This window comes from Lissotriton helveticus, chromosome 3_1, assembly GCF_964261635.1.
Source record: "Lissotriton helveticus chromosome 3_1, aLisHel1.1, whole genome shotgun sequence".
NCBI lineage: Eukaryota > Metazoa > Chordata > Amphibia > Caudata > Salamandridae > Lissotriton > Lissotriton helveticus.
This window is the reverse complement of record NC_136061.1, coordinates 1793474779-1793493162: the sequence shown is the minus strand read 5'-3', so window position 1 is coordinate 1793493162 and position 18384 is coordinate 1793474779. Positions and strand designations below refer to the sequence as shown.

The 18384-nt window shown below is 46.0% G+C and overlaps 1 protein-coding gene across 1 annotated transcript in view; it reads left to right on the top strand.

The window, feature by feature from the left end:
• The window catches only part of CNKSR1 (connector enhancer of kinase suppressor of Ras 1), a 424353-nt gene that overhangs the window by 251226 nt on the left and 154743 nt on the right, over positions 1-18384 (top strand). The window contains exon 14 of the mRNA XM_078682672.1: positions 12337-12509. Within this exon, the coding sequence (XP_078538798.1) occupies positions 12337-12509 (173 nt within the window). The remainder of the gene's footprint in view (positions 1-12336; positions 12510-18384) is intronic.

The following is an 18384-nucleotide window of genomic DNA, read 5'->3' as shown; positions in this document are numbered from 1 at the left end:
AAATCAGAGCTTTGCAGTAAACTGAGGCTCCCGTACTCTACCTCTGTCAATTCCTTAACCTCCCCCTCTGCTGAAAGGAACAGTTTGAGGCATGTGTGCTGTAGATACCCATGCTTTGCACACTCTTGCCATCTAGTGTTGGGTCAGGATGTTTGCAAGTTGTTTTTCTTCTAAGAAGTCTTTCCTAGTCACAAAGTAAGGTGACTCCTCCTTTCTGTGATAGTGCCCCTTGGCATTGACTCCATTGTTAGATTGGTTTTCCACCATCTAGTTCGGACTTGTATTGCTGCGCACCAGTTCTTCGGGTTGCCTTTGACGCGCAATCCTCTCTACCCGTTGATGGTATTGTTTCCGTAGGTGTTTCACACTTCTCCCCGTATCGTTTAGACATCGGAATAGACTTTTGATCGGAAAGCTTTGTGGATGGCCTTTGAGGCATAACTGCACCTGGTCAGGTCTCCGTCAGTGGATTGATCTCTGTTTAAATTCTGTCCTCTGTGCCATGCGAAGTATCCACACACTGACTCACTCAATCTGTGCAACTTGTGCTCGTCTCTGGAACACAATGAGAAAGACTGCCACGCTTGCAGACCGTTTCGATCGAAAGACTCTTCGCTATCGGTGGGCTCAACGTCGAGAGATGCAGCGCCAAAGCATCAAACACGCTGGACATCTTCAGTGAACACGCCAGCCAAGAAGACATTGAGGCATCCGCGGCAGAGGAGGAAGAAGCCTTCTGCAACCAAGACTCAGACTTGGAGCTCCAGATATGCCGAAGAGCTGCAACAGGGACAAGGTGAAGACCCCTTGCCCCCGCAAACTCTGAATAAACGCAACACTTTGGCACCACCTCTGCCTCCTGACTAAGGTTGGCACAGAGAAGACATTTCCGATGGCCCTCCTGGGCGCGGCACCAAAACTACCGGTCAAGCCTTCCAGCTCGGTATGGTCCTCCTCTGAGCCGAAAGCCTCCGGTTCCAAGCACAAGTCCTGCTCTGTGCCAAAATCCTTCGCGCCAAAAGCAAAGCAGCCTTCGGAGCTGATATCTGCTGCGCCGAAAGGCCAGCCTCCGTGGCACCGAAGCACAGAGACCCCTTTGGATCCGAAATTGGACACTATTCCATTAACGCCCAATCCGAAGCAAGAGGTTGCTTGTTAACCCGGACACCAGCCATATTCACGTAAAGCCACCTCAGATAGGCAAGCTTCAAGAAGAGGACACTTACAAAATCCCCTTGATGAGAAAGTCTGTAGCTACAAGTCTTTTTCCTATACTATCGTCTCCACCTCCAGCACTTCCGTCACCACCTGAGAATCCTTTGCAAATTACACCTCAGGATTCTCCTGAATCTCATCATGATGATGATGCAGATGATGGAGGGATGAATATTCCAACAGACCCATGGACGGATTACACACTGGATCCCCCAAGTAATACTGATCCAGACCTTTACTATCTCCTCCAGACGACAGTGCATCACACCAGGAATTCATTGCCAGTGCTGCTCATTACCACGGGGTAGAATGCCACAAAGAATCCGTATTAGAAGATTTTTTGTTTGAGGCATTGGCAACTACACACAGGTCATCATATCACTTCCAATGTTTATGGGCATGATGAGACATGCTGATGAGATTTTTCAAGATCCAGTCAGAGCCTGCATCTTAACGCCTAGAGTGGACAAAAAATATAAGGCCTCTCCTACAGTTCCAATTTTTATCAAAGGACAAGTGCCATTAGATTCCCTACTCATGTTGAATGCTCTTAAGAGAGCAAATTCTCAAACATCAGGGGATGCTACTCCACCAGATAATTGACGCTTCTGGCAAGCGCGTAGCTGCTCAGGCTGCAAATCAATGGCGCGTTGCGAATGCCCAAGGTCTTTTAGCCAGATATGACTGAGCAAACTGGGACAAAATTGAACAATTGCTCTAATATCTCCCACATCAGCATAAGGCTAAAGCACAAGACTTTGTGAATGAGGGTAAGCTAATTTCTAATTCCTCTATTTGTTGTGCTCTAGATGCTGCAGACACCGCAGCTAGAGAGTAACACCAGCATCCTGCTCTGGAGACATGCTTGGTTAAGGATTTCTGGTTTTAAACCGGAGGTCCAACAATCCATCCTTAAAACACCATTTGATAAGAAACATCTATTTGGTCCTAAAGTTGACCAGGCATTTGAAAAGATGAAAAAGGACACTGACGTTTCTAAATCTATCGGAGCACTTCAGACTGCTCCCAACAAAGGTTCCTTTTGTCGCTCCTTCTACAGATAAGGGTCAAAGACCACATCCCTATATTAAAATACCTTGGCTTACAAAGGTAACAACCAGTCCCCTCCCTCCAGAGGTTTTTTTCTTAGGACGTTATAGAGGCAACAACTTCAAGGGTAGGGGTAAGGCTAACACACCCCGTAACACTCCTTCCCCCAACAAACAGTGACTTTTCCACGCTTCCCTATGATCATACCACACCTGTCGGGGCTGCGACTTCTGCAATTCCTCCCCATGTGGCAGTCTATAACATCAGACAAATGGTTGCTTGGAATTATCCAACATGGTTGTTGCCTGGAGCTTACCAAAAATCCCCCAAAATGTTCCACCTCGCTCTCCCAAGTTATCTCCAGAACACATACATTTGCTAAAACAAGAGGTCCAGTCACTTTTATTAAAAGGAACAATTGAGCCAGTTCCAAAACAGTACTAGGGCTCACGAGTTTACTCTTTGTTCTTTCTCATCCCCAAAAAGGACATTTCCCCAATACCTATTCTAGATCTGAGAGAGCGAAACCATTACATACTGTCAAAGCATTTTCACATGGTGACACTTCAACTAGTACTCCCACTTTTACAAAGAGCAGACTTTGTCTACTCTAGATTTGAAAGACACATATTTTCATGTGCTAAATCATCCAGCTCATCTCAAATACCTGAGGTTTATGATAGCAGGCAAGCACTACAAGTTCAAAGTACTTCCCTTCGGAGTGACTAAAACACCCAGAGTTTTTACCAAATGCTTGCCAGTAGTCGCTGCACATCTCAGAAGACAACAAATTTACGTCCTCCCCTGCCTAGACGACTGGCTCATCAAAGCCAGCTCTCACCAAAACTGTCAGCAGCACACACAGATTACAATAGATCTACTTCATTGATTGGACTTCACCATCAATGCACAAGTGTCACCTGCATCCTTCACAGATGCAGTCTTATCTAGGAGCCACTCTAGTCAGTCAATGCTCTACCCTTTCTCAATGTAGCCAGAATACACAATATTCAGGCTACCATTCAACAGTTTTTGCCCAACCAACAATTACTAGCCAGAATGTTCATGCAGCTACTGGGAATGATGGCGTCTTGCATAGCAATTGTACCCCATGCAAGGCTTCACATGCACCCCTACAAGAGTGCTTAGCACGTCAGTGGAATCAATGACAGGGTCTATTAACTGATCTAGTGTTAGTAGACGGCCGTACACATTGTTCTCTGCAGTGGTGAAACCCACAAAACGTATCAGGCCGGCCTTTCATCAACCCTGTTCCACAGATAGTGCTCACAGCAGACATATCTCTAACAGATTGGGGGGCTCACCAAAAAGATCACACAATAAAAGGCATGTGGAGCAGCAACCAGCAGAAAACTCTCCACATCCTGTATCTAGAGCTATCTAGAGCTCTTAGCTGTCAAACTCATCTCATTGCGAAAATTGTCCTAGTCCAGACGGACAACATGACCACAATGTACTACCTGCAGAAGCAAGATGGGACACACGCACCAACTGTCAACATTCGCTCTAGCCATTTGGAACTTGGATCCATCACAAGATTTATCTTCTGGCAGAACATCTCCCAGGAGTAAACAATCAAATTGCCGATCTCCTCAGTAGAAGGCAACAAATTCGTGAGTGGGAACTTCACCCCCAAGATCTCCTTCTGTACTTCCAACAGTAGGGATTCCCACAAATAGACCTATGCGCCACAGCCGAAAACGCAAAATGCCCAAACTTCCGCTCCAGGCATTCATATCCGCGATCAAAAGGCAATCCCCTATGAATTAACTGATCAGGGATATTTTCCTAAGCTTTACTGCCTCTCCCGCTCATTCCATGGATGGTTCGGAAGCTCAGACAAACATCCTTCACACTAATTCTGGTGGCTCCCACATGGGCTCGTCAACCATGGTACACCACAATTTTGGAGCTGTCCACTAGTTCCACATCAAATACTGCACCTGAACTCCTGTCTCCTCCAACAGAACCATGGAGAAACCAGACATACAAATCCCAAAGAACTAAATTTAGTGATCTGGTTCCTAAAGTCAGAGGGTTTGGTTACTCAAATTGACCACCAGGCAGTATGAATATTCTAAAAGAAGCAGGAAAGCCTACCGCCAGAGCTTGCTATGCTGCAGAATGGAAAAGAGTTGCTGTATATTGCAACAACAGCAAAATCAATCCTTTAGATGCATCTATACAAAACATTGTTTTTTTCATTTACAACAAATAGGACTGGCTTAAACATCTATTGGTTTGCACCTTGCAGCTATGGCTGCATACTTACAAAATAGGTGATATCTGTCACTGTTCAAAGTTCCAGTAATCAAAGCCTTCATGGAATGATTAAAAAGGGTAATACCACCAAGGATACCTCCTGCCCCAGTATGGAATCACAACATTGTCCTCACGAGGCTCATGGGTCCACCTTTTGAACCATTACACAAATGCCCTTTACAGTTCTTCTCATGGAACATAGCTTTCCTCATTGCTATCACATCACTGCGGAGAGTTGGTGAGCTACAGGCATTGGCGATAGAAGAATCTTTCTTTCAGCTACACAAAGACAGTATAGTTCTCCGTACCAACCCCAAATTCCTTCCCAAAGTAGATTCTGCTTTTCATATAAACAAATCAGTTGAGTTACCAGTTTTCTTTCCTCACCCTGAGTCCATAGCAGAACGCGCTCTTCACACGCTTGACATTAAAAAGAGCATTATTATACTACATAGATAGGACAAAGGACTTTCACAAAACAAATGTTTGTAGCATTTGCTCAACCTCATAAATGCAGTCCTATCTCTAAATCTAGTATTGCGAGATGGATTGTTAAATGCAGCCAAACATGCTATGCTAAAGCCATTAGGACTTGAAAGATACCCCATAAAGCACATTCCACTCGCAAAATAGGAGCTTCTATGGCGTTTTTAGGTAACATCCATCTAGCTGACATATGTAAAGCAGCTACATTGTCTCCACCACACACATTTACTAAACACTATTGCATAGATGTGTTCGCACCACAACAGCTTAATGTAGGCCAAGCAATACTTAAAACACTGTTCCAAACAACTGCAACATCTACAGGTTAGCTACTGCTTTGGGAGTATGCTGCTTTATAGTCAATGCAAAGCGGGTGTATCTACAGCACACATGCCTTGAACGGATGTTACTTACCCAGTAAGCATCTGTTCTTGTCTTGTAGAGATGTAGATTCACATGTGCCCACCCCCCTCCCCGGGTACCTGTAGTTGTTGCAGTTCTTCATTATATATTTATACACCTGGACATCTCTATACTACCCTTACTTACTCCATTCTCACCCGCTTGCAGGGAAACAATCGAACAGTGGAGTTGATGCCCATGCGCATTATCACCGAAAGGAGAAATCACCTGTTCGAGGCATGTGGGCTGCTGAATTCATATCTTGTGCATAGATTGCCGCCTAGTGTTGGGTCCGGATGTTTGCACCTTCTTGTCCTGGAAGAGTCTTCGAAGTATCATGAGATAGGTGACTCCTCCCCTGGACTACAGTGCGCGTGGGCATCTTCTCAATCGTCTGATTGTTTTTTTCTGCCATTGGGTTCGGATGTTATTCCTCTACTCCAACTTCGGAACCGAAATTAAACTACTTTCTAAGGCCAAAAGGCCTTCTATCTCGACTGTATTGTTCTCGCTAGGTACTTCTTGACTCGATCAAGCTTTCCATCTCGATCCGGTCGTCGGCGCGGGCCGTTGGGCCTTTTCGCCGGCACGTGGAACTTTCGGCGATGGAAAGGTGCCCACAATACCACTCCAAATTCCCACATACTGACAAACATTCAGTATGCAACAAGTGCTTATCTCCAGATCACAACGAACAAAATTGCCCAGCGTGTGCCCAATTCCGTTCGAAAAAGACTATCCGGAATCGACGGGTGCTAGGCAAGAGATGCAGTGGCAAGCACCGGAACCGGAGGACATCTTCGATGACGACCACGACCTCCCAGAAGCGGCGGACTCGGATCTAGAAATCGTCACTGTTGAGGACCAGTCTGACTCCGATGACCAGATCACGCCGGGGCAAAAAGTGAGTTCCCAGCCCCCAACCCCGCTTATACCGAAAGAGAAGGCTCCGGTCGAGGCCTCGCCTAAAGGCCTTAGCCGAGATCAACAAACTCCTTCAGAGACCCCGCCTTCCGGTTCAGCCCCGAAGACCAAACATATGCCTTCTGATAGCCCAGGAACGAGCAGGACTCTTCCCAAGAAGGTCGTCGAACCGAAGAAAGGTATCGAACAAAAGAAGGCCGTCCAACCCAAAAAGGTTATCGAGCCGAAACCTCTTGAACCAAAGAGGGTCGTTGATCCAAAAAGAACACTCGACCCGAAGACGGCCGTCGAGCCTAAAAAGAGTGTCTATCACCAAAAACAAGATTATACTAAAAAGCCTGTCGACCCGAAAAAAGCAGTCGACTCGACCAAGAACATCGAGCCGAAAAAGGTAGTTGAGCATAAAAAACACGCCCAAACACCCAAACGAATCGAACCGAAGACTCCGGTCGATCCGAAACAGGTCGTCGAACCAAAGGTGGTCGCCGAACCAATAAAGACAGTAAAACCTACAAAGGACGTCGACGGATACAAAGTCGTCGAACCGAAACAGGTCACCGACCCGAAAGCGGCAGCGGAGCCGAAAGAAGCTCCACAACAAAAGGCCCTCGAGCCAAAGACTCAAAAACAAGTAACTAAGCCAAAAACATCAGCGCCAAGGCCACGGACAGTCGAGGAAGAACTCTTCCATCCTGATCCAGTGAGTGAGGAACAATCTAAACTGTACATAGACCCTGAAACAGGACACGTTACAGTTTACCACCGGAAAAAGAGACCATTGGACACGGACACTTCCTCCCCTGTTCCTCCAAAGAAAAAAGACTTCGGGACATCTCCCTCAAGGCCTTTTACTCCTCCTTTCTTTCCTAACATGCCTTTTGTGCCTTACTCTCCTACACATTCAGATTATAATGAGGGATATAACATGGGAGAAAATCCTCAGGATAATTTCGGAGAACCAGAGGATCCTGACGCACAAGATAACACGTGGGATGACCAGAATGATCCATATGACACACAACCCATCCCTGACACCTCCCCATACCCTACAAAGCCATCGCCTACTGACGACACCATCATTTTCAACCAACTGCTAGATAGGGTAGCAAAATACCACAATGTAGACATGCACACTGACCCAATAGAAGATTTTCTATTTGACACTTTTCCTACTTCTGAAAAAAGTGTAAAAACACTTCCTATGTTAAAAGGGGTACTAAAACATGCGCCAGACATATTCAAAGACCCAGCCAGAGCGCGTGTACTCAATCCCAGGATTTAGAAAAAGTATAAGTCTGCACCTACAGACCCTACTTATATTAAATCCCAGTTGCCTTTAGACTCACTGGTAGTAGCAAACGCTCAAAAGAGAGCTAATTCACAAACAAGAGATGCTCCCCCTCCTGACAAGGAGTCTAAGATTTTAGAAGCCTCAGGCAAAAGAGTAGCCTCACAGGCCGCAAATTCCGGGAGGATTGCAAACACACAAGCTCTATTAGCATGCTACGATAGAGCACATTATGACCAACTTGAAGGTTTACTTCAACACCTGCCAGAACCTTTTAAAGCTCAAGCTAACAACCTCATACAAGACGGCAAATTTGTAACTAATGCTTCCATTAAATGTGCCCTTGACGCAGCTGATACATCAGCCAGATCCATTAATACTAGCGTATTACTACGCAGGCATGCGTGGCTCCGCATCTCTGGTTTAAAGAACGAGGTGCAATCCACCATCCTCAACCAAAGAGTTAACCAAGATTTCCTGTTTGGCCCTGCAGTAGATACCATTCTGGACAAAATGAAAAAAGATACTGAAACTGCTAAGCCAATGGGCGCACTTCAGTCTCAACAACATAGAAGTTCCTTTCGTCGCTCCTCCTACAGGGGCTCAGGAAGAGGAAACACATCACAAACTTCCTCTACATTCAAAAGTAACACACAGAGCTCCTTTAACAAAGGCTCCAACAGAGGAGGTTATAGGGGCAACAATAACAAAGGCAGGGGACGTGGGGGGCAATAACACCAGAGCCTCCACTGCCAACAAACAGTGACTTCATCACACTCCCTCCAGACCACCCAACACCGGTCGGAGGCAGAATGACACAATTCCTACCAGTCTGGAACGCCATCACCACAGTCAGGTAGGTGAGACAAATTATCCAGCACGGTTACTGCCTGGAACTCACTTCTACTCCACCCAACATACCACCCAAACACCGTCCTATGTCCAAAGAACAGATCACGCTGCTACAACAAGAGGTCATGTCCATGCTACAAAAGGGAGCCATAGAGCTAGTCCCTCTTCAACACCAAGGAACAGGAGTATACTCTCTATACTTCCTAATTCCCAAAAAGGATGGGTCCCTCAGACCCATACTAGACCTCAGACCATTGAATCAAGACATACTCTCAGAGCATTTCCATATGATTACTCTACAACAGGTACTCCTGTTGCTCCAGCAAGACGACTTCCTTGCTACATTAGACCTCAAAGATGCATACTTTCACATACCTATACATCCAGCTCACAGAAAATACCTCAGGTTCACAATAGAAGGTCAACATTATTAATTCAAAGTTCTCCCCTTCAGGGTAACTACAGCCCTAAGAGTGTTCACAAAATGTCTAGCGGTAGTGGCAGCACACCTCAGAAGGCAACACATACATGTGTTTCCATACCTAGACGATTGGCTCATAAGAGCCAACTCATACGCGCAGTGTGCAAGCCATATGTCTCAGACACTCCAGCTGCTGCACAGTCTGGGTTTCTCCATAAATTACCCAAAATCACACCTACAGCCCTCCCACATACAGCAATATCTGGGAGCAACAATAAATACCTCGGTAGCAAAGGCATATCCAAATCCAGCCAGGATAGACAACTTGCAAACTCTCATTCAAGAAGTTTCAGCCACAACACTCTGCCTGCTCGAGTGTTCATGCAGCTCATAGGCATGATGGCCTCCGGCATATTCATTGTCCCTCATGCCCGACTTCAAATGCGTCCATTGCAAGAATGCCTAGCACGGCAGTGGAACCAAGCTCAAGGACAACTTAAAGACCTAGTGTTGGTAGACAGTCGCGCTAACAGCTCTCTGCAGTGGTGGAACCCACAAAACCTTTCCAAGGGGCGACTGTTCCAAGAGCCAGTTCCATAATTAGTACTAACAGCGGACGCATCACTGACAAGTTGGGGAGCCCACCTACTTCAATACACAGTCCAGGGGCTCTGGACAATCAAACAGAGAACACTGCATATCAACCACTTGGAGTTGCTAGCAGTATTTCTGGCACTAAAAGCATTCCAAAAATACTTGTACAACAAGGCTGTGTTGATCCGGACGGACAACATGACAGTCATGTATTACATCCAGAAACAAGGAGGGACACACTCTCCACAGCTATCTCCCCTAGCACAGAGCATATGGAGATGGGCAATTCCCCAAAACATTTTTCTCCTAGCACAACACCTGCCAGGGAAAGACCATCAAATAGCAGATCTGCTAAGCAGACACAGTCAACAGCTACACAAATTGGAGATTCACCCTCAAGTTCTCCAACCATTCTTCCAAGAATGGGGGCATCCAGAGATAGATCTGTTTGCCACAAAAGAAAACTCAAAATGCCAGTACTTTGGTGCCAGGTTTCCACATCCGTTGTCACAGGGCAATGCGATATGGATGAACTGGTCAGGCAGATTTGCGTACGCTTTTCCACCAGCCCCACTGATTCCGCTAGTGGCACGCAAACTACGCCAACAGTCACTCACAATGATCCTGGTCGCTCCCACATGGGCAAGACAGCCATGGTACACAACGGCCTGGAACTTTCAGTAGTTCCCTATCAAAGACTGCGCCTCTCGCCACGTCTTTTAACTCAGAACCATGGAGAAATCAGGCATCCAGATCCCAATCAGATGAACCTAGCGATCTGGCTCCTGAAGTCTTAGAGTTCGGATACCTTAACTTGCCTCCTGATTGCATGAACATTATCAAGGAGGCAAGGCGCCCAACTACTAGAGCATGCTATGCAGCTAAATGGAAAAGATTTGTAATTTATTGCAATAATAACCAAATCAATCCATTAGATGCTTCTATCCAAAACATTATCTGTTACCTCTTGCATCTTCAAAGATGCAATCTAGCATACTCTTCCATAAGATTACATCTAGCTGCTACCACCTATCAAAGCCTTTATGGAAGGACTTAAAAGAATAATCCCTCCAAAACATCCACCTTCACCAGTCTGGAACCTAAGTGGCATTGCAATTACTTCCCTCAGGAGAGGGAGCGAGTTGCAGGCTCTAACCATTCAGGAACCTTTCATGCAAATAAACAACAATAAGGTAGTGCTTCGTACTAACCCTAAATTCATGCCAAAAGTGATATCCACGTTCCATATCAATCTTCCAAAACCTGCAGACAGCGGCTGAAAGAGCACTACACACATTAGACGCGAGAAGAGCGCTGCTATATTATGTTGACAGGACTAAATCATTTAGGAGAACAAAGCAACTATTCGTAGCTTTTTCTCCACAACATAAGGGAAATCCCATCTCAATCTCAGGAATAGCCAGATGGATAGTTAAATGCATTCAAATATACTATCAAAAAGCTAAGCGCACTTTAACAGTTCCCCCAAAAGCACATTCAACGCGTAAAATGGGGGCTTCCATGGCTTTCCTAGGGAATATTCCTCTAGAAGATATATGTAAGGCAGCTACATGGTCTACCATACACACTTTCACCAAACACTACTGTATAGCAAAGCAGCAAGCTGCTGTAGGTCAGGCTGTCCTTAAAACTCTTTCAAATTGCTGCAGCTGGTACAGGTGGCCACCGCTAGAGGAGCTACTACTATACAGTCTATGCACAAGATATGAATTCAGCAGCCCACATGCCTCGAACGGAATATGCTACTTACCAGTATGCATCTGTTCTTAGCATGTAGGGCTGCTGACATATCGCCAACCCTCCTCCCCGGTGCCTGTCGCAGCTGCAGAGTTATTTCTTAACATGTACTTACATGGTCAGCTCTTACTTTTCTATACTCCATCTTTGCCACAATGGCGAAAAACAATCTGATGATGGAGAAGATGCCCATGCGCACTGTAGTCCAGGGGAGGAGTCACCTATCTTGTGATACTTCGAAGACTCTTCCAGGACAACAAGGTGCAAACATCCAGACCCTACACTAGATGGCAGGAGTAGGCAAAGCATGTGAATCTACAGCTCAACATGCCAAGAACAGATGCTTACTGGGTAAATACCATTACCCTTACTCCTTGTGCTGCAAATCTATGTCCGATAACATTGAAGATTTCCTATGAACTGTGACCTAATCCTTGATCCCACTGTGGTATTAAATATTATCTCTCCCTTCCCTCAATCCTCAATGTAAGGTAATTACCAGGCCTTCCCCTCCCGCACATTAGTACCCACTTGCTACACATGGCTCTGCCCTTACCATATGTTGTCAGTTTCATAATCCTCACAGTGATTAAGCCTGAGCACCATATCATAAGAATCCCTGATGCCCGTCTTGCACTGGGTCTCCGATTATACCCATCTTGGAAATCCCTCATCCTTCTCCACATTATATCATCTCATGCCCCTGGCATTTTCCAAATGTTTATCCCCTGCCTTATTCCCCCCCTCCCCCCCCCCCCAATTGAAGTTCTCTTAGTACTGCTTCTTGCACTAGGTCATTGAGACGTGCATCCTTACTTATTATCCTATTTGCCACTTCCATACCCTTCTCTGACTCCTGGGAATGTCCCTTGGGCACAAACATCTGAACTACCTGTACTCATTTTTCTGCGGTCCATGTGCTATTTTTCATGTTGTACTGTTAAGGTCAACATAGTCTGGCCCAAGCCCTCACCTCTGCTGATTGCTCGCTGGTCACCAGTGCATACCAATTGCTTAGCCTTGTAAGGTATCTTTAATCCTGTTTGCTCCTCCTGCCTTGCAGGTGTGGCAACCCGGCTGAGTCGACGCCGTGTTTCCTGTAAAGACCTAGGCCAAGCTGACTGTGATGGGTGGCTCTGGAAGAAGAAAGAGAATCCTGGGTTCATGTCCCAGCGCTGGAAACGATGCTGGTGCCACCTTACTGGAAACTCCTTGTATTGGTACAACCATCCCCATGTGAGTCTGTAGCCCCGTTTTCACACCATGAATAAATGTTCTATCAAGTGCTTATCTTACAATGTAGGTTTTGTAATATTGGGACTGTTCTAGTGTTAGTCGATTTATTACTTTCTTTTGATGAACCTTTCAGCGATCTTCCTTGGATTTTATTCAGGTTTGTGCAAAAAGTGGGGTTGCATTGCATATATGTTTGTTGTGAATGCTAGCTTTTGTTCTTATTCTGTACTTCGTCGTAAATATTCATTGCACACACTCTTGAAAAGAGGGCAAATTACGCTGGTTCTATTGTATGGAGTATTCAAAAAATTTGTTGTTGACACTGTGATTGCCTCATTTGGATTAGCTGCATGTGTGAGTCTTTGTTCAGAGCCCGTATTATATATTTTGCCCTGGGGGCACAACCGGCATGTGTGCCTGCTTTTAGCATCCCAGAGGCCCAATGGTATTACAGAAGGGGCCGCAGATGCTTGCGTCCCTAGCTGTAATACAGACCGCCCTGGCACACATGTTGTGCCAGCACTATCATGAGCGAGCGTTCCCTCATTTGCATGGGAGTGTGGCCCCATGCAAAGGAGGGACTCACTTTCTGTCTGAGCCCGCAGTTCTTTGCCGACGTGGATGCAGAGGCACACATGCCGAAAAAAGGTGGCACACTTTCATTGTGCCTCCTAAAGGCAGCCCTCTGGGGGACAGACAAGGGGCTCCATGGACCCCTCAGACACCCCCCTGCATGAGGTTGCTGCGATTTCTAAAGCAGTTATTTTATGGTGGATTGTGAAATGTATTTAAATTTGCTTCTTAAAGTCAATGGAACTTCACCAACAGTTCCACATGCACATTCTACTAGACAGAAAGGCGCTTCAGTGACTTTCTTAGGTAAGACCCCTTTAGCTGATATTTGTAAAGTAGCTACTTGGTCGAAACCGCTCACTTTCACTAAACACTATTGTGTAGATGTCCAGGCAAGTCAGCAATCTCGTGTGGGATAGACAATCCAATGGACACTATTGCAAACATCTGCACCATCTGATGCCTAGAGCCCCTGCGAGAGAAGTACTGCTTTCAAGTCTCTGCATAGCATTTGTATCTGCAGCTAACAAATGCCACAAATGGAGTGTGTTACTTACCTTATAAGCATCTATCTGTAGCATGTAGGGCTGCAGATTCACATGCACCCCACCGCCTCCCCGGATGGCATATGCTGGTATCAGATTTACATATATTATACATTATATAAATATTGACATATTTTAAGTTTATTACACACATTCATTCTTATATAATATCTTCACTAGCTCCATTCTTACGATTATGGTGGGAAAAAATAACAGTGGAGCCATTGAACATGCACATACTCTCGAAGGGGAAGAGACTTAATGTCACTTCAACAATAAAAAGACTTCTTCAAGAAAAGCAAGTTGTTGAGTCCTGAACCAACACTAGATGGTAGGAGTGTGCATAGCATGAGAGTCTGCAGCATGCTTACAAGGTAAGTAATATACTCCTTATACTTTGTGCCAGCATTTATGGCGGAGAGGTTACTAGAGTTTTCTACCCCCAGAGGTGTCGGGAGGTTCTTCCCTCCCTGTCCAGGCCCTAGCTTGTCTGGGGGAACACAAAAGTAGCGTGTAACCCTTTATGAGTGTACTGAGGCAGAGTCTTTGTGATGTACAAAATGTGGTAGATGACCGCTCCTCCACCTCATCCTGACAGAGATGGTCCATCTTTACGACACAGTTACCCCTTTTGTCTCACTGCCCAGGAGCAATACACAGAGACAAATTGGCAGGTACACCTAGTCATGTGACCCAGAAGGCAGAATTCAGGCACCAAATAGGTGGGACAAGAAAATGGCAACTTTCTAAAAGTGTCATTTTCAGAATTTGTCATTTAATTCCGACTTTACTATTAAAGGGTATTTCAAATTACAATTCTTTAGACAACAAACTCGGCATTGCTGCCTGCTCCCAATTAAAAATGTCCACTTATTAAAGGTTATAAGGAAACCCAATATTCTCCCATGGAAGAGGCTGGCCTTTCAATGGTGAAAAGCTAAAATTAGTTTTTCACTATCCGGACATGTAAAAGTTCAAGGTACATGTCCAACTTTTTAAATACACTGCATCCTGCCATAAGGGCTGTTTAGGGACTACTCTAAGGGTGACCTATATGTATTTGAAAAGGTTTAGGCCTATCAAAAGTTGTATTTTGCCAGGTAGAAATGCCAGTTTAAAACTGCACCCACTGGCTGCAGTGACAGGCTTGAAACATGTTTGAAAAGCTACTTAAGTTGGTGGCATAGTAGGTGCTGCTGCTGGCCCTCTAGTAGCATTTAATTTACGGTGTGCATAGTTCTACGGCCATCAACAACAAGATCAGCAAAAATAGAGAAGTACGGTAAATAGTTTGCGGGAAGACCACCCTAAGGGTGACGGGTCTAATGTGTATCTTCTAGTAACTCCAGCTTCAGTGAATATCCTGCTCTAGGGCCCTTGATGCCCATGCCCAGGGCAAAGGCCACACATGTTTCTCAGATACCATATTTAGATGAACTTACTTCTGGTATTCGACCTTAAATGGAGCCTTCTCTCAGACGTGGGTCCCTTGCTCACTTTGCCACTGGATTCAAGCTAGCCTGGCTGATTAACCAGAAACCGGTCCCAGGATGCTTGTTTCCGGTCCAGGGAAGACATGGCTTGGCAGTTCGGGCTGGACTGTTCCCATGAGGCATAGGGTCAGACTGTTTTGCATATGGCCATGTCTGAACTGGCATGGCGGAGTGAGCTAAAGAATGATGATGGATTAAACCCAGATCAGTTGACTGGGGGTGAGTGCTTGCAATGTTCAACACTCTGTCCATCATCCCCTTTGGTTTAGCTCCAGGGCATGCATCAGCCCTTATAGACATCCACAGAGGCCTCAGCAGTCCACACGGGCCACTGCACTTGAGCCATCCTCACCCCGAAAGACCACATTGCCTCTAGGACAGCCTGGAGACCCTGAATTTGAATCTCAATGTAGCAACTCCTCACCTCTGCCCCACAGTCTACACGGCCCACGTTTGAACCAAGTAGACTCCAAAGGCAGCCCTGATACCAAACTTGGCCTTGATGCCAAGTGAACCAACACCAGCAGAAGACTAAAGCGAGCAGGTTAATGGAAGACCGAGGAGGCTCTGTATGGACCCAGTCTCTGGTCACATTATAGCATATCTACCTCCACTGGTCAACCTCACATGAAAAAATATTAACTCACTATTGAGGAGGTATTAGACCTGGCATTATTGGCTTGAGTCTCCCTTCCATTTTGTCAGATTGCCTCCTCTGTTTTTGATATGTTTTTGCTGGTTATATGCTTCGGGCACTGTGCCACTGCTATTCATTGCCACAGTGCAAGTGCTCCCTATGTTAAATTGATGTACTAATAAGAGACTTCATGATTGGGTTATTTGATTTACTTGTCAGACCCAAGTACAGTGCACCATGTGAGCCCAGAGCTTGTGTATTAAATGCTGTCGGTGGGCTTGCAGCACTGGGTGTGCCACCCACAGAAGCAGCTTGTAAAGTGTGTCTCAGGCTTGCCATTACAAGGCCTATGTGCAGTCTGTAACTGCCATGTCAACTTGGCCAGTGCACCCACTTGCCAGTCGCTAAACCTTCCCTTTGCTTAATATCAGACACCCCTATGGTAGGCCCAAGGCAGGGTGCATTGTAAGTATAAGGTAGGACATGCCCTGGTGTGTGTGGCCTGTCCTAATAGTGAATTACAGCCATTTTCGTTATTCACTATTGCAAGGCTACCTGTTCTCCGTAGGCCAGAATGGGCAGTTAGATTATTACGGCAGAAAAGAAACCACAACCCTGCCCCAGGGATATATATAGGTCCCACAGGGGGATCCTACTTTTTCAAAACGACTACCAAGTAGGAATTGGAGCCACACATACACAAAACCGGTATATATTCTCAAAAAATCATTTTATTTTATTAAATATTTAGTTACTTTTGTATAGAGCTCTAATCTCACTGGGATAAAAAAACATTACATATACATGTCAAAACAATTAAATAGGTCGCACTAAAAGTCCCGCACACATCATACCTATCCACAATCAAATCCCATTCATAACATGCACCAAACAAACATGCATTCCATTCTGAGGTACATCAATGCCAGTTGGAATAACTAGGGTGGATCGAGTTATTGTAACAAAGAAGGGGGGTTGACTGGTGAGGAGCAGAATCAGAAGGATCCAGACATCTGTCAGATGGAAATTCATCCCTCCCTAGAATCACGCCGACGCGCGTTTCGGTGTAAGGCTCACAGGGGCCGCACCTTCGTCAGGGCAGAGAGGTACCAATGTGTGGGGGGGGACACCACTGTGAATACAAAAACAAACATGTCTATATATATATATATATATATATGCCGGTGGCAGAGGCAGACTCGATCTACTTAGCGCTTTGGGTGTTATCAGCTGCACGGATAGCGCTGCACTTCTAGCGCGCTGTTTTTAATTGTTGCGACTGAGGCTTTTTAAAAACGTTATCGTGTATGTTGATACTGATATTTTAAAACTGTAATTGAATTTGAAAACTGTATTGCACTATACCTGCACCCCACCTCATCTCCAGGCTGAGTCAGAGCTTGGGGAATCCACGTAGTCCGCCCACTCCCGCCGCGTCCAATCATGGGCGTTTGAGCGGAGGGTGAGGAGGAGCCCAGCACTTTCGGGTTCAGCGCTCACAGCTCAGCGCTCTAGCGACACTGTGCGTGGTTACTATTTAAAGTCCAGGTAAAGCGCACTCGCGCTGTGGAGAAGAGTCTTGCCGGTGGCAGAGGCAGACTCAATCTACTTAGCGCTTTGGGTGTTATCAGCTGCACGGATAGCGCTGCACTTCTAGCGCGCTGTTTTTAATTGTTGCGACTGAGGCTTTTTAAAAACGTTATCGTGTATGTTGATACTGATATTTTAAAACTGTAATTGAATTTGAAAATTGTATTGCACTATACCTGCACCCCACCTCATCTCCAGGCTGAGTCAGAGCTTGGGGAATCCACGTAGTCCGCCCACTCCCGCCCTGTTCCGCCGCGTCCAATCATGGGCGTTTGAGCGGAGGGTGAGGAGGAGCCCAGCACTTCCGGGTTCAGGGCTCACAGCTCAGCGCTCTAGCGACCCCCGCTCCCCCTATAAATGTGTCTGGGTCAGCGGACGCGTGCAGCGGGCGCGCCGGAAGCGAGCCGAAGTCGAGCCAAAGTCCAGCCCGTCTGCGCCCGTCTGCGGCCGGACGGGGCGCGGGGCCAAAACCCCTGGCTCTCCTACACCCGTGATCATAAGGTATGGCAGACAAGAACTGTTAAACCTAAAGCACCATATTCCCCTGTGCTGCAAGCATGACATGAGTGCACTATCGATGAAGAACTGTAGCGCATGTACGTTTACGCCATTGACTAACGTGACTCTTGGCAAAGCCACAAGCACAGTAAAGGCAGCTTTATTGAACTGCAGATCCATGCGGAAACACCGTGTAGAGATATTTCATCTACTTGAAGATGATAATATTGATATTCTGTTTCTCACGGAAACCTGGCTGGACGAATACTCAGATCCTGACATTATTCAGGCCCTACCACCTGGCTATTCCTTATCACGATTGGATAGAAAGGAGGGTAGAGGAGGCGGCATTGCTATCGCCACTAAAGCACCCATTGAATGCACCCTCTCTCCGACTTCTGTTGACCATAGTGAAGCCGGCTCCTTCACCATAATCATAGGGCCTAATCACTCTCTTTCTGGTATCCTTATGTACTGTCCTCCTGGTAGGATCTACGATTTTATTCCCACTCTCATGGAGTCCCTTACCCATCTTGCTC